We start from the raw sequence: 13,199 nt of genomic DNA, 5'->3' as shown, positions 1-13,199 counted from the left end.
TGTTCCCACAAACACTGCTCACTACAGCCGTGATCACCATAACACCATCACCCTGACACTGTTAACTACAGCCGCGATCACCCTAACACCACCACACTTACACTGTTAACTACAGCCGTGATCACCCTAACACCACCACACTTACACTGTTCACACTTACACCGCTCACTACAGCCGCGATCACCCTAACACCACCACACTTACACTGTTCACACTTACACCGCTCACTACAGCCGCGATCACCCTAACACCACCACACTTACACTGTTCACACTTACACCGCTCACTACAGCCGCGATCACCATAACACCACCACACTTACACTGTTAACTACAGCCGTGATCACCATAACACCACCACACTTACACTGTTCACACTTACACTGCTCACTACAGCCGCGATCACCCTAACACCACCACACTTACACTGTTCACACTTACACCGCTCACTACAGCCGCGATCACCCTAACACCACCACACTTACACTGCTCACTACAGCCGCGATCACCCTAACACCACCACACTTACACTGTTCACACTTACACCGCTCACTACAGCCGCGATCACCATAACACCATCACCCTGACACTGTTAACTACAGCCGCGATCACCATAACACCATCACCCTGACACTGTTAACTACAGCCGCGATCACCATAACACCACCACACTTACACTGTTCACACTTACACTGCTCACTACAGCCGCGATCACCCTAACACCACCACACTTACACTGTTCACACTTACACCGCTCACTACAGCCGCGATCACCCTAACACCACCACACTTACACTGTTCACACTTACACCGCTCACTACAGCCGCGATCACCATAACACCACCACACTTACACTGTAAAAAAACACTGTTCCCACATACACTGTTCACACAAACACTGTTTACATCTACACCGCTCACTACAGCCGTGATCACCCTAACACCACCACACTTACACTGTTCACACTTACACTGTTCACTACAGCCGTGATCACCATAACACCATCACCCTGACACTGTTAACAAATACACTGTTCAAAAAAACAATGTTCCCACAAACACTGTTCACAAATACACCGTTCAGATCTACAGAGCTGCTGGAAAGTTTATAAACCCTTAGAATTTCTAGTGACACTTAATTTGAAATGTACTCATGTAGGTTCTATATTTATCTACAGAAATAATCTAATCTAAAAAGCACTACTGTATTTTCCTCACTATAAGTGGCACTGTATAATAAGGCAAATTTTAAGAGACACTATAAGGAACTTCTAATTCAGCAGGTCTCGGCCGCTGGGTGTTAATCAGGAGGGTAACTAAGTTAAGTAAAGCTAAGCTAAGTAAACAAAACTGTAATTTTTAAAAAGACATTTTCTTTTAAAGTCAAACTACTTTAATTTTAAGTCTAGAGTCTAAATCAAGAGCAGATGATTAAAAAAATATACATAAAAATGATTATAAACATTAAAATATACTCACTGTTTTCATTATTATGGTAACATTTTCTTAACAGGAAGCACACACACTAAGCACCCTTTAGAATAAGATATCAATTAGTTGCTATATTAATTGACTACTCGATAAATTTATCTTTTGTTTAATGAAAAAAAAATGTTAGTTCAATTATTTAAAAATAATATTTTGATTAATCAATAAAAAATACTGTTAGATTATACAATAAAAAAATAATTCAATAAATTATTTAAAAAAAAATTGATTAATCAATAAAAAAATAATAAGATTGGGCAATTAAAAAAATTATAATTAGATTTTTCAATAAAAATAATTGTTAGATTTATTAATAACACATATATATTTAGATTAATCAATTAAGATAAATCACTAGATTAATCAATTTTAAAAAATAATCTTTCAGATTTATCAATATAAAACTAATAGATAGCTATAACAGAACCTAATTTTGTATTATAATATTGTTTGTTAATTTGCATTGTGCATACATTAACTGCAAATCAATAAGCAGCTGAGATTTATTGGGAGTGTAAATTGATTTAAATGATTTGCATTGTTAATAAACTTTATGGTTGATTAGATTGTGTAATAAATTACACAATCTATTGGCTGTAAATCAAAACGCAGACATGAAATTCACGGGAGGCCTGGACTGCAGAGCTCTCCATCACAGAGCTGAGCTTATTACAGCTTTAATCGCTCATTTATCCTGATATAATTCCTCAGGACCCTCGATAATTATTTTATTATGGCTTTATAATCGAGTTATTACCACACAGTCTGAATAGAGGAGAATAGAAACAGTATCTCAGTATTATTTACAGCGTTCAGCGTTTCGTATTGTTCTCTCTCTGCACTGAAATATGCATTTTATTGCCAAAAAGGACTTTTGATTTGTAACCAAATGCTGGCTGTGAAACAGGTAGATTGTGCTGGAGAGGCTGTAATCACTCATCAGCATACTGAGTGCATTTTCCTGGAAATGTACAATATGCTCTAAACAGGCTCTCGCTGCACCAAACACAGGAAAATGAATCCGGGAAGGAAAATTATCATCGTAAATGTAATTTAAACATGTGACTGGAGTGCAGTTAAACCAGCTGTGAACTCTCGGGCTAATGCATAACACTATATTTGCATTTTGATGGAATAGACTTAATGAATGCAGTGCATCAAAAGGTAGCACTGAATCACAATGCTCATCACTATCTTAAACCCCAGACAACAGTCTATTTTCACTCCTGTCTGGTTTAAACAGCAGCAGATCTTCTGAATATATCTACACTGATGGGCGTGGTGTTCTGGAAATGAGGTGTGTTCAGGTACATTTCTGGAGTTTTATCTTGTTTATCTTGGTAACAGAAAATACAGGAGCTCCACTGACTGAATACAACCTAGACAGACGGCAACAGTCAGACGTTCATCGCTATCTCGGTAACACAGGCGCTGCGCCGAGCCGAGCGTACACCCCCACTTATTACACACACATGAACACACAGCAGCACAAACCCAACTTTTACATCAACAATAAACAGAATAGTAAATAAAATAACATTGCTGTTCCCGTAAATGAGCTGCTGGAGCTCCTTCACAGCGTCAACCAGCAGCTCAGTTTCCTCTGCTGAGAAGAGTTTGTTGAACACGTCCAGGTAGCTGCACCGTTACAATAGCAATCCACCAAAGTCAGAGCTCACCTGATCTACTCTTAAAGAGAATGATGAGCAAGATTCAGACACTCTGATTGGTTTATTTTACGTTACGCCCAAAATTATAAAGAGAATTAGTACATGACTTTTGCTTTGCTTTCGAGCCGCACAAGGCTTGTGTACTTTTCCCGTAGTTACGATAGCAAAGACACACTGACATAAACACATATAGATTGCTAAATTAAGTTTCCTAAAGTGTTGTATAGGAGTTTCTTATACTGTAGCTAGTTTTGTCAGTAAAACTGCTTTCTATGAATGATGGTAGGTAGAAGTCGAAGTTTGGTTTGCAGCATGGTTTGGACGTCACAGTTTGGTACGAATTTGATGAAAAATCATATAAAATCATATAATAAGCGTAACTCGAAAGAGCGATTTCTTTTTATGTAAATTGAACAGATAAAAGGATTTCTTATTTAATCTAGCTCCATATAGCGCCCCCCTGAGGCAGTTAATGAGCTGCAGAAGTGCTGCTGTATATCTCTGCTCACTGCTGTGTGTGTGTGTGTGTGTGTGTGTGTGTGTGTGTGTGTGTAGGTACAGCCCTACCTGCCCTATGAGTACACCTGTGAAGGAATGCTGGAGAGAGTCGATGCTTATATCCAGCATCAGGTACTGAAACTAAAACTGTGCTGATTGATCAAATGTTGAAATATGTGATTTTAACAGTGTGTGTCTCACATGTTTCATGTGGAGTTTATTTGATATTAATAAATGTATGATAAGCCTATAACTAAAAAGACGGTATGATTTTTCTGCACTATAAAGAACAGGGATTGGCCTGGGGAGTTCAGTCATAAAAATGAATTTAATGTATTAAGACTAGTATCAGGCTTGTGTATGTTTAGGATGGTGTTTTGCATGGTATTAATGTTAATCAGCTTTAGGTCAAAAGCAAATAAAAACGTGTTTACTGCAAATAGGTAAAAATAGCATTTTTAAATTAATTTTACCAACATTTTATAGACAAGATACAAAAAAAGATGCATTTGTTTTATGGCTCCAATCTTGTGTTCATTCATCGAGGGTATATTTCACTCAATATAGTAAATATACAGCTCTGGAAACAATGAAGAGATCACTTCAGTTTCTGAATCAGTTTCTCTGATTTTGCTATTTATAGGTTTATGTTTGAGTAAAATGAACATTGTTGTTTTATTCTATAAACTACAGACAACATTTCTCCCAAATTACAAATAAAAATATTCTCATTTAGAGCATTTATTTACAGAAAATGAGAAATGACTGAAATAATAAAAAACATGCAGAGCTTTCAGACCTCAAATAATGCAAAGAAAACAAGTTCATATTCATAAAGTTTTAAGAGTTCAGAAATAATCAATATTTGGTGGAATAACCCTGGTTTTTAATCACAGTTTTTATTTTTATGCATCCATCCATCCATCCATCCAACCATCCATCCATCCATCCATCCATCCATCCATCCATCCATCCATCCATCCATCCATCCATCCATCCATCCATCTATCTATCATGTTCTCCTCCACCAGTCTTACACACTGCTTTTGGATAACTTTATGCTGTTTACTCCTGGTGCAGAAATTCAAGCAGTTTTTAATTTGGTAAAATTGAAAGAAAATCAGCATTTTTAACTGCTCTCTTATTTTTTTCCAGAGCTGTATGTCCTACTTAAGTTTACCTGAGGTTGTTTGGGGAGAATGACTACACACTGATGGTGAATTGGTCAATTTCTGACAAATATAATAGTGCCAATAAAAAAAGAAGAGGCCACAGACTAAACTCAGTTATTATAAGTTAATTCAACTCAAATATCTTAATGCGAATGTATATGTAACCACAAACGTTAAACTTAAACTCAAAATAGTTGAAAAATGTTCAACTAAAAATGGAAATATCCAATTTTATCTGAAACGGACTTCATTTAAATATGAAAAACACACAGGAGAGCAGTTCTATGCTGTTTCTCATGTTTTGAGCTTCTGTATTTTCTGTATTTATCATAAAGGACTTCTGTCACCTGGACGGACCTTTTCCCTCAGTTAACGACTCTAAGCTCTGGCCGGGGAATGCTCCCAGCCCGTTCGTCCTGCAGCCCAACTCCTCAGCTCTGGTGTGGAGCTCCAACATCACAGCTCCAGCCTCCTGGCCTCCTCTCAGCTCCCTCCGGCTGCTCCGAGCCGGCCAGGCCTCCTCCTGTGTGAAGACCTGCCAGGACTCAGGACTTGTCTGTGAACCGGCCTTTTTTATCTTCATCAACAACATGGAGGCTTTTAACAGGTGAGAAACTCAGATTAAAGCTCTGAAGTCTATTATATATTACTGTTTTATATATTACTCCATTCAGAGTGTCCGTTAATTAATGACTACACAGTAAATGAATAGTAAAGTGATGTATCAGATTATAAAGGAACACATAATGAATCATGTAGTAACTTAAAAACAGTGTTAAACTAACTAAAATACTCTGTGAAGTATTTAGATACTCTGAGGCTGGTAACTCTGATGAACGTATCCTGTGCAACAGAGGAAACTCTCACTCTTCCTTACCTTTCCTGATGAGTGCCAGTTTTATCATCATAATGTTTTCGATGGTCGTTTTTTTGTGACTGCACTTGAGGATACTTTCAAAGTTCTTTAAAAATTGACATTCAGATTGACTGACCTTCATTTCTTAGTCTTTTTTTTGTATACCTGTAACTCTACCTCTCAAACATATTAAGAGACAATAAATTCAAGCAATCAACTCTTGACACGTAACACATTTTTATTGTGTAAATATTTATATGTTTTTCTTCATAGTTTTAGTGAGTTTAGTATTAATCTACAATGTAATTGAGTATTCAAACATTTGACTGGTAATGCATATAACATAACTATGGATGGATTTATATCGATCTTCTTTTATATTCGTACATTATCTTTAAAATCTGCATACATTTTTAACCTGGCCTCACCCAACATCACTATTAACGTGTCAGTCTCACTGTTAGCATTTCCGTTAGCATAGCTACTGCATCATTAGTATTGCTAACATGTCATTTTTTGCTACCTCAGCATTAGCATTGATACTTTGCTTTTAGCATTGTTACTGCACCATTAGCAATGCTACCATTACTGTATTATTGTTACAATAATACGCTCTGGCTTCTGGCACTGTTAGCATCACTACCACAGTGTTAGCATCACAACTATTCTGGCTACTAGGCTTGCCTGTTTTTTGGTGTTGCACAATAAGACCTTTTGCTTGAGCAATTAACATTAGTTACATGTATATATCCTAACAAAACCTGTTATTGTAGCTGAAATATTCCTATATTAATTGATATTCAATTAAATCAAATCATATTGAATCGTAAATCGAATCAGGGAATCAGGTGTTACAACTAGCCCTAGTAAGTGATTGTGTTAAAAGCCAAGTTCTCAGTGCTTGTGTCTTCATAAGCACAATGTTTTATTATTTTATATACAGCTCTGTGAAAAAAAATATGAGATCACTTAAAAATGATGAGTTTCTTTGATTTTACCAAATATAAAAACCTCTGGAATATAATCAAGAGGAAGATGGATGATCACAAACCATCAAACCACCAAACTGAACTGCTTGAATTTTTACACCAGGAGTAAAGCAGCATAAAGTTATCCAAAAGCAGTGTGTAAGACTGGTGGAGGAGAACATGATGCCAAGATGCATGAAAAAAAACTGTGATTAAAAACCAACCAGGATTATTCCACCAAATATTGATTATTTCTGAACTTTTAAAACTTTATGAATATGAACTTGTTTTCTTTGCATTATTTGAGGTCTGAAAGCTCTGCATCTTTTTTTGTTATTTCAGTCATTTCTCATTTTCTGTAAATAAATGCTCTAAATGAGAATATTTTTATTTGGAATTTGGGAGAAATGTTGTCTGTAGTTTATAGAATAAAACAACAATGTTCATTTTACTCAAACATAAACCTATAAATAGCAAAATCAGAGAAACTGATTCAGAAACTGAAGTGTTGGGTGTTGTGTGTGTGTGTGTTGATCAGGTTGGAGGTGCAGTGTGAGGCTCTGGAGGTGGAGATGAATCACGTGTACCCGGCGGTGGTGGCTGATGGGAGGGAGTGTTTCCTGCAGAAGGATCCTCTGCTGTTCAGCTGTTCTGGGTTCAGCTCTAAACACCGGCGCCTGTGCCCCTGCAGGGACTTCCTCCCGGGCCAGGTGGCGCTGTGCAGGGAGTGCTTATGAGCGAACGCTTCAGATCCCATAGAGATAAATACGGTGCGGTTCTACGGTACCGGGTCTCGGGCCGGGCAGGATCAGCCTTCCCTGGGAGCAGCAGAGTGAACCGGGTGAGGGGGCTGAGGGACTGATGCCAGCGGAGCCCGTGGTGCCCTGAGGGGCGACGGCGGTACCAGTCCGGGTCTGTTCCGTCCAGATTAAGCAGGACGAGCCTCGGGTTTGGGTCAGGTTCTGGAGACGAACTGATAAAAAGAGAGTTTTAACTTATTTATTTTTATGTAAAGGGAAAAGAAATGCTATTTTTCAGTAAGTATTCTGAGTACTGGTTGAGTATTGTTTTATCTGAATGATAAAAGTAATTTGAAAGTAATTAAAAGCAGATTTACAGTAATTAAAATGAATGTAGATGGAATTAATTGAATTGTAAAACTTTACAATAAAGATACATTAATTAACAGTACTTATGAAAACATGTTTCAAGTAATTATTAATTTACACAATTTTAGTTTTTAGAGTTTTTCTTTTACCGTTTTTATTTATTTATTTTCTTCTTTTTTGATGCCACTTTAAAGTAAGACTATCCTTATAAAGGCTTTATAAATGTTTAATAAATGAGTGTATTAATTAGTATTGATTAGGTTGTAAATGCTTCACAAACCATTAATAGACAGTTACAACACATCAACGGAAAAGGCAACAGTGATGCATTGTTTGCTTAGTCATTTAATTCAACTTTTAATTTATAGTAAATAGTTAAACATACTTACAAATATATTAATATGACAGGTTTATGGAAAACACAAAGTAAGATCAGTATTTAGGAAGATCTGAGGTTTGACAGTATAAATGAGTGTGGAATCAAATTAGCATATTTATGGCTCACTGTTCATTTATCATTTATTTATTAACTACTTATTATTTTTTTAAGCATTTGCAACTTAATTAATAACCATTAATAAACCCATTAATAGACCATTCATAAACCCGTTATAAAGGTAGTCTTATTTTAAAGTGGTACCATTTTTTCCTAATTTGTCAAATTTTATTTTTTACCTTTGAGCCTATTTATATTTATTAATTTTTTTATATTATATATCTATATTATTTTATTAATTTCATCCCTTTATTTTCTAAACAGTTTTTTAATCGCTAATAGGAGTCACAGTGTAAGACTTTGATTAGTATCAATACTATAATTATTTTAAACATGCTCTCAAAATATGAATGCATTCACAACCATCCACCAGATCAGAAAACCGCACTCATAAATATACAGGAGCCCATTTACACCACTGAGTCATTGTTACAAAATAGTAAGTCATAATTATGAAATAATAAGTTACAATTACGAAATATTAAGTGATTATTAGAATTACTTGGTCATTATGATGAGGTAATACACCCAGACTTACTATCTCATAATTATGATTCAGCCTCTTATAATTATGACTTAATATATCATAATAATGACTTACTATCTCATGATTATGAATTAGTATCTTATAATTATGATTCACCATCTTATAATTAAGACTTACTATCTCACAATTATGACTTAATATCTCATAATAATGACCGGACCCTTTTTTTTTAGAGGTGTAAATGAGCTTCTGTATAAATAAGGCGGGCGGTGAGTAAAACGGTGAGTCTGGTGATCTGATTGGTCTAGTGATCTGATTGGTCTAGTGATCTGATTGGTCTAGTGATATAATTGGTCTGGTGGTCTGATTGGTCTGGTGATCTGATTGGTCGGCATGCTGCTAAATGGTTTAAAGTTGCTGTTACTCATTTTTAGCAGTGTTAGCATTTCCTTTAATAATCCTTTAAATCAAGTGATTAATGTGGATTCACTACTGAGCATAAATCTGATGAATTTATTGACAATTTTAAATCATGCAGTTAAAATGTAATCTACCTTTTTTCATATGCAGAATAATATTTGATCAGAATGTTCAGAGTGTTTCATATGAAGTGAATAAAACATGATAATTTTTAACACTGGCTTTGTAGTCTCTGTATGGGAATATTACACTGACCTGCAGGATAAACAAAGTACCAAGAAGCTCCTGGAATGTAGTGAATCTATATGTGTGTGAATATAATGCTGATACAGTATATTAGAGTGAATATACAGTAATGTTTAAATGTTTTAGGCATTTTTTAGACATTTTTCAGCTTCTAATGGATTCGATGAATGAATGATTGAATGGATGACTGGATGATTGATTGGATGATTGGATGAATGATTGGATGAATGATTGAATGGATGACTGGATGATTGATTGGATGATTGGATGAATGATTGGATGAATGACTGGATGATTGATTGATTGATTGATTGGATGATTGATTGGATGATTGGATGAATGATTGGATGAATGATTGAATGGATGACTGGATGATTGATTGATTGATTGGATGATTGATTGGATGATTGGATGAATGATTGAATGGATGACTGGATGATTGATTGGATGATTAATTGGATGATTGATTGATTGATTGATTGATTGATTGATTGATTGATTGATTGGATGATTGGATGAATGATTGGATGATTGATTGGATGATTGATTGGATGATTGGATGAATGACTGGATGATTGATTGGATGATTGGATGAATGATTGGATGAATGGATGATTGATTGATTGGATGATTGGATGAATGATTGGATGACTGGATTATTAATTGGATGATTGGATGGATGGATGGATGGATGGATGGATGGATGGATGGATGGATGGATGCTTTATTGATCTCGTTACACAACACAGCAGAAACAATCAACAATAATAGTTATGGTACAGTTAGAATGCACAGTAAGAAATGTAAAACTATAGAAGATGCTAAGTGAGGCTTGAAAAATGAACTAAACCTTTTAAGATATAAATAAAAAAATATACAGTATATACAGTTCTATATACAGTAGGTTTTTGACACTTTAACAGCTGAAGATAAAAATCACATAAAAGGTTTTTTCTCTGAATGTGTAGAATATTGATCTCTCTCTCCTGCAGCCTGAAAAACACAAAACTAACACTCAAATCTCCCGTCTACAAGCGCAGAAACATCTGAGCAGGGATTTGAGAAGCTGCTTGAGCATCTGCTGTGAAAATGAGGCAGGTTTGCTCTGAGATGAGAAACGAGCTGAAATCCTGCATTATTAATGAGGAGCAGCGCTGCTCCCAGATCAGAATATCTGCATTCAGTCTGATCACTAAATAAATCTCACAACTCCGTATCTCCTCACTTTTACTGCTCTCCACAAACTTTACACCTGTTCTTAACACTCTCTTCACACCTGAAACTCTGGACCAAAATTACAGCTGCGGTCCAATCTGAAGGGAGCTGCCTAGGTAGTCATTGCCTTCAAAGGCAGCTCCCTCGTTCGGCAGCATTTTCACCCATAAGGGATCTTATAAGGCAGCGCGTTCGGGACACGCTCTGGAGTCAGCATACGTCATCACGTCTAGCGCGCTGTGCCCGTGAGCTGTTTATAAATAACTAAAGTTAATGATCACTTACCTCGGGATAAATCTCAATGCAGCGGCAGCTATTTCTCTTTTACTCAACCAAATATTACATATATTTAAATATTCATGATTTACTTTAATTCTACACTTTTCCTCACTTAATTCTCAGAGTATGGTCAGTTATATTTAGTATGTATTTAATTTATTTTTGATTAGATGCTTCATAGAAATGCATGAGTAATGAAACCATAATATAATAAATATTTTGTATGAGCCATCAGAGCTAAATAATCAAACTAAGCTACGTTTCACACAATAGTACATTCCTACACAGTCAGCTAATTTATCTTTACCTTTTAGTTGCATAAAACACATGATTCATAAACTTTTTATTTATTTATTTACCCATACCCACTAGTTGAGATGTGATACTACAATAAGCATAGTGACTATAAAACACAGCAAGCAAAAATAATAATGTTAAGAGAGAGAACTTTATTACATTCAAAGAAAAAAATATATATTCATAAAGGGAGCTAACGCTGCCTCCAGCCGGTCTGACCAGCGTTCACCTTCCCCGGCCCACGTTCATCCCTGTGGAAAAAATAAATCTGAATTAGTAACAGTGGTTTATGGAGAACACGCTCATAATTCCACTATTTACACAATTAATCACTCAGTTACAGGTAAATCTAGTTATTCCCTCTAACAATTAAACTGTTTACGCATTAAATCACTAAATTACAGGTTATTCTACACGTTTAAACTATTTACACAGTAAATCACTTAGTTATACGTAACAGTGACTTAAAACAGTTAAAACTTTTTATACTGGACGGCCAGGGTGTCTTTGTTTCCTAGCGGGGGTTTCCTCAGCGCTGCAGCCGCGTTTGGTACTCTGTAAGTCGGCTAGATGCGTGTTAGCTTACCCGGTAAATTAGCGCGATAAGCTAACGGTAGCTTCCGCCGGTCAGGTCTTACATTAAATGAAGTACAGGCGAAAACAACGATGGAAAACAACTTAAAACAGTCTAAAATATACTAGTTTGATAAACCCACGCAGCGGTGAGTGGAAATACAGGAGGGAATTACTTACATTTGTACAGAAACTCCGTGGCAGGCCGGCTCCGTCCGCCATGTTTTTAAATCTGAGCGCTGGAACTCTGAGCTGGTGAAATGCATCATGGGATTGCCTTCGCCGTGAAGGATACATCTCACGCTGCCTTCAGAATTGGGGTAAAATAAGGCAGCTGCCCAGGTAGGCAGCACATGCTACCTTCCGAATGGGACAGTCCTTTTCTCGGGAGCGCGCCTATGCTGCCTGAAAATGCTGCCTAGTTGGGCAGCTCCCTTCAGATTGGACCGCAGCTTACATTTACTCACGTTACTGTAATTGAGTAGATTTTATGAGTAATTTGTAATTTTAAAGTAGTTTTTAAAATAGGTAATTTTACTTTTACTTAAAGTACATTTAAAATTGAGTACTTTTTTTTACTTTTACTCAAGTAGATTTTTAGATGGGTAATTTTACTCGAGTAGATTTTTAGATGGTTACTTTTACTTTTACTTGAGTAGAATTTTAGCAAAGTAAAGGTACTTTTACTTAATTACAATTTTTCAGTACATTTCTACCTCTGGTCTGGACGAGAGTCTAAACTAAGCTTAATATGTGTGATATATTATATTCTGTTCTGTATTTATTTAGTTTATTTACTGAGCTACTAAACTACTTTACTACATCCTCTAGTCATCATTAATCACCTACAGCTCTGAACAAAAAAAAAAGAGAGCACTTAAAAATGAGTTTTTGCAAAAATGTTTGCACCAGGAGTAAAGGCATGAGGTTATCCAAAAGCAGTGTGTAAGACTGGTGGAGGAGAACATGATGCCAAGATGCATGAAATTAAAACTGTGATTAAAAACCAGTATATACAGTATACAAAAGTATATACACAGTATATAAAGGTTAAATAAATCTGCATGATATCTCATTTATTTTTGTAGTTGTTCTAAATATAAATCGCTATATAAATAATAGGTCTGCGCTTCTTCAGTGTTGCAATATTAATTCACATCATTCTGAACAGACTTCGGTAATTTAAACAAATCCAAAAGTGCTTTTAAAAGCTCAGTTTTAACACTTTACTTACTATAATAATGTCAGGTTTAAACGGGTTAACGTGCAAGGACTCAGGCCGGGTCGGGCTGGATTATTTTTATTTTTTTTGGCCCAATCTAAACTCTGTGGTGTTGTCCACAGTCTGTTCACATAATACAGCATTAATGCACAAACCTCAGTAAATATAGGGCCTCGGTAGCATCAATCTCAGGGTCCAGGAGCTC

The 13,199-nt window shown here is 36.0% G+C and overlaps 1 protein-coding gene and 1 long non-coding RNA gene across 3 annotated transcripts in view; one reads left to right on the top strand and one right to left on the bottom strand.

The window, feature by feature from the left end:
• The window catches only part of LOC111192964 (alpha-1,6-mannosylglycoprotein 6-beta-N-acetylglucosaminyltransferase B-like), a 118,246-nt gene extending 108,867 nt beyond the window's left edge, over nt 1–9,379 (top strand). For both annotated transcript variants that reach the window (XM_049468127.1, XM_049468129.1), the window contains 3 exons: nt 3,712–3,786; nt 5,162–5,433; nt 7,189–9,379. In XM_049468127.1, the coding sequence (XP_049324084.1) occupies nt 3,712–3,786; nt 5,162–5,433; nt 7,189–7,387 (546 nt within the window). In that variant the 3' untranslated portion in view covers nt 7,388–9,379. The remainder of the gene's footprint in view (nt 1–3,711; nt 3,787–5,161; nt 5,434–7,188) is intronic.
• Nucleotides 9,380–11,331: 1,952 nt separating this feature from the next.
• On the bottom strand, nt 11,332–12,227 carry LOC125784461 (uncharacterized). The gene is made up of 2 exons (XR_007427274.1): nt 11,953–12,227; nt 11,332–11,450 (listed from the first exon to the last, which is right to left on the bottom strand). It is a non-coding gene; the product is annotated as an uncharacterized LOC125784461 (long non-coding RNA).
• Nucleotides 12,228–13,199: the final 972 nt, after the last annotated feature.

The sequence above is a fragment of the Astyanax mexicanus genome, chromosome 19 (assembly GCF_023375975.1).
Source record: "Astyanax mexicanus isolate ESR-SI-001 chromosome 19, AstMex3_surface, whole genome shotgun sequence".
NCBI classification, from domain to species: Eukaryota; Metazoa; Chordata; class Actinopteri; order Characiformes; family Acestrorhamphidae; genus Astyanax; species Astyanax mexicanus.
Note: the sequence above shows the minus strand (reverse complement) of the source record. Positions and strands in the feature narration are given on the sequence as shown.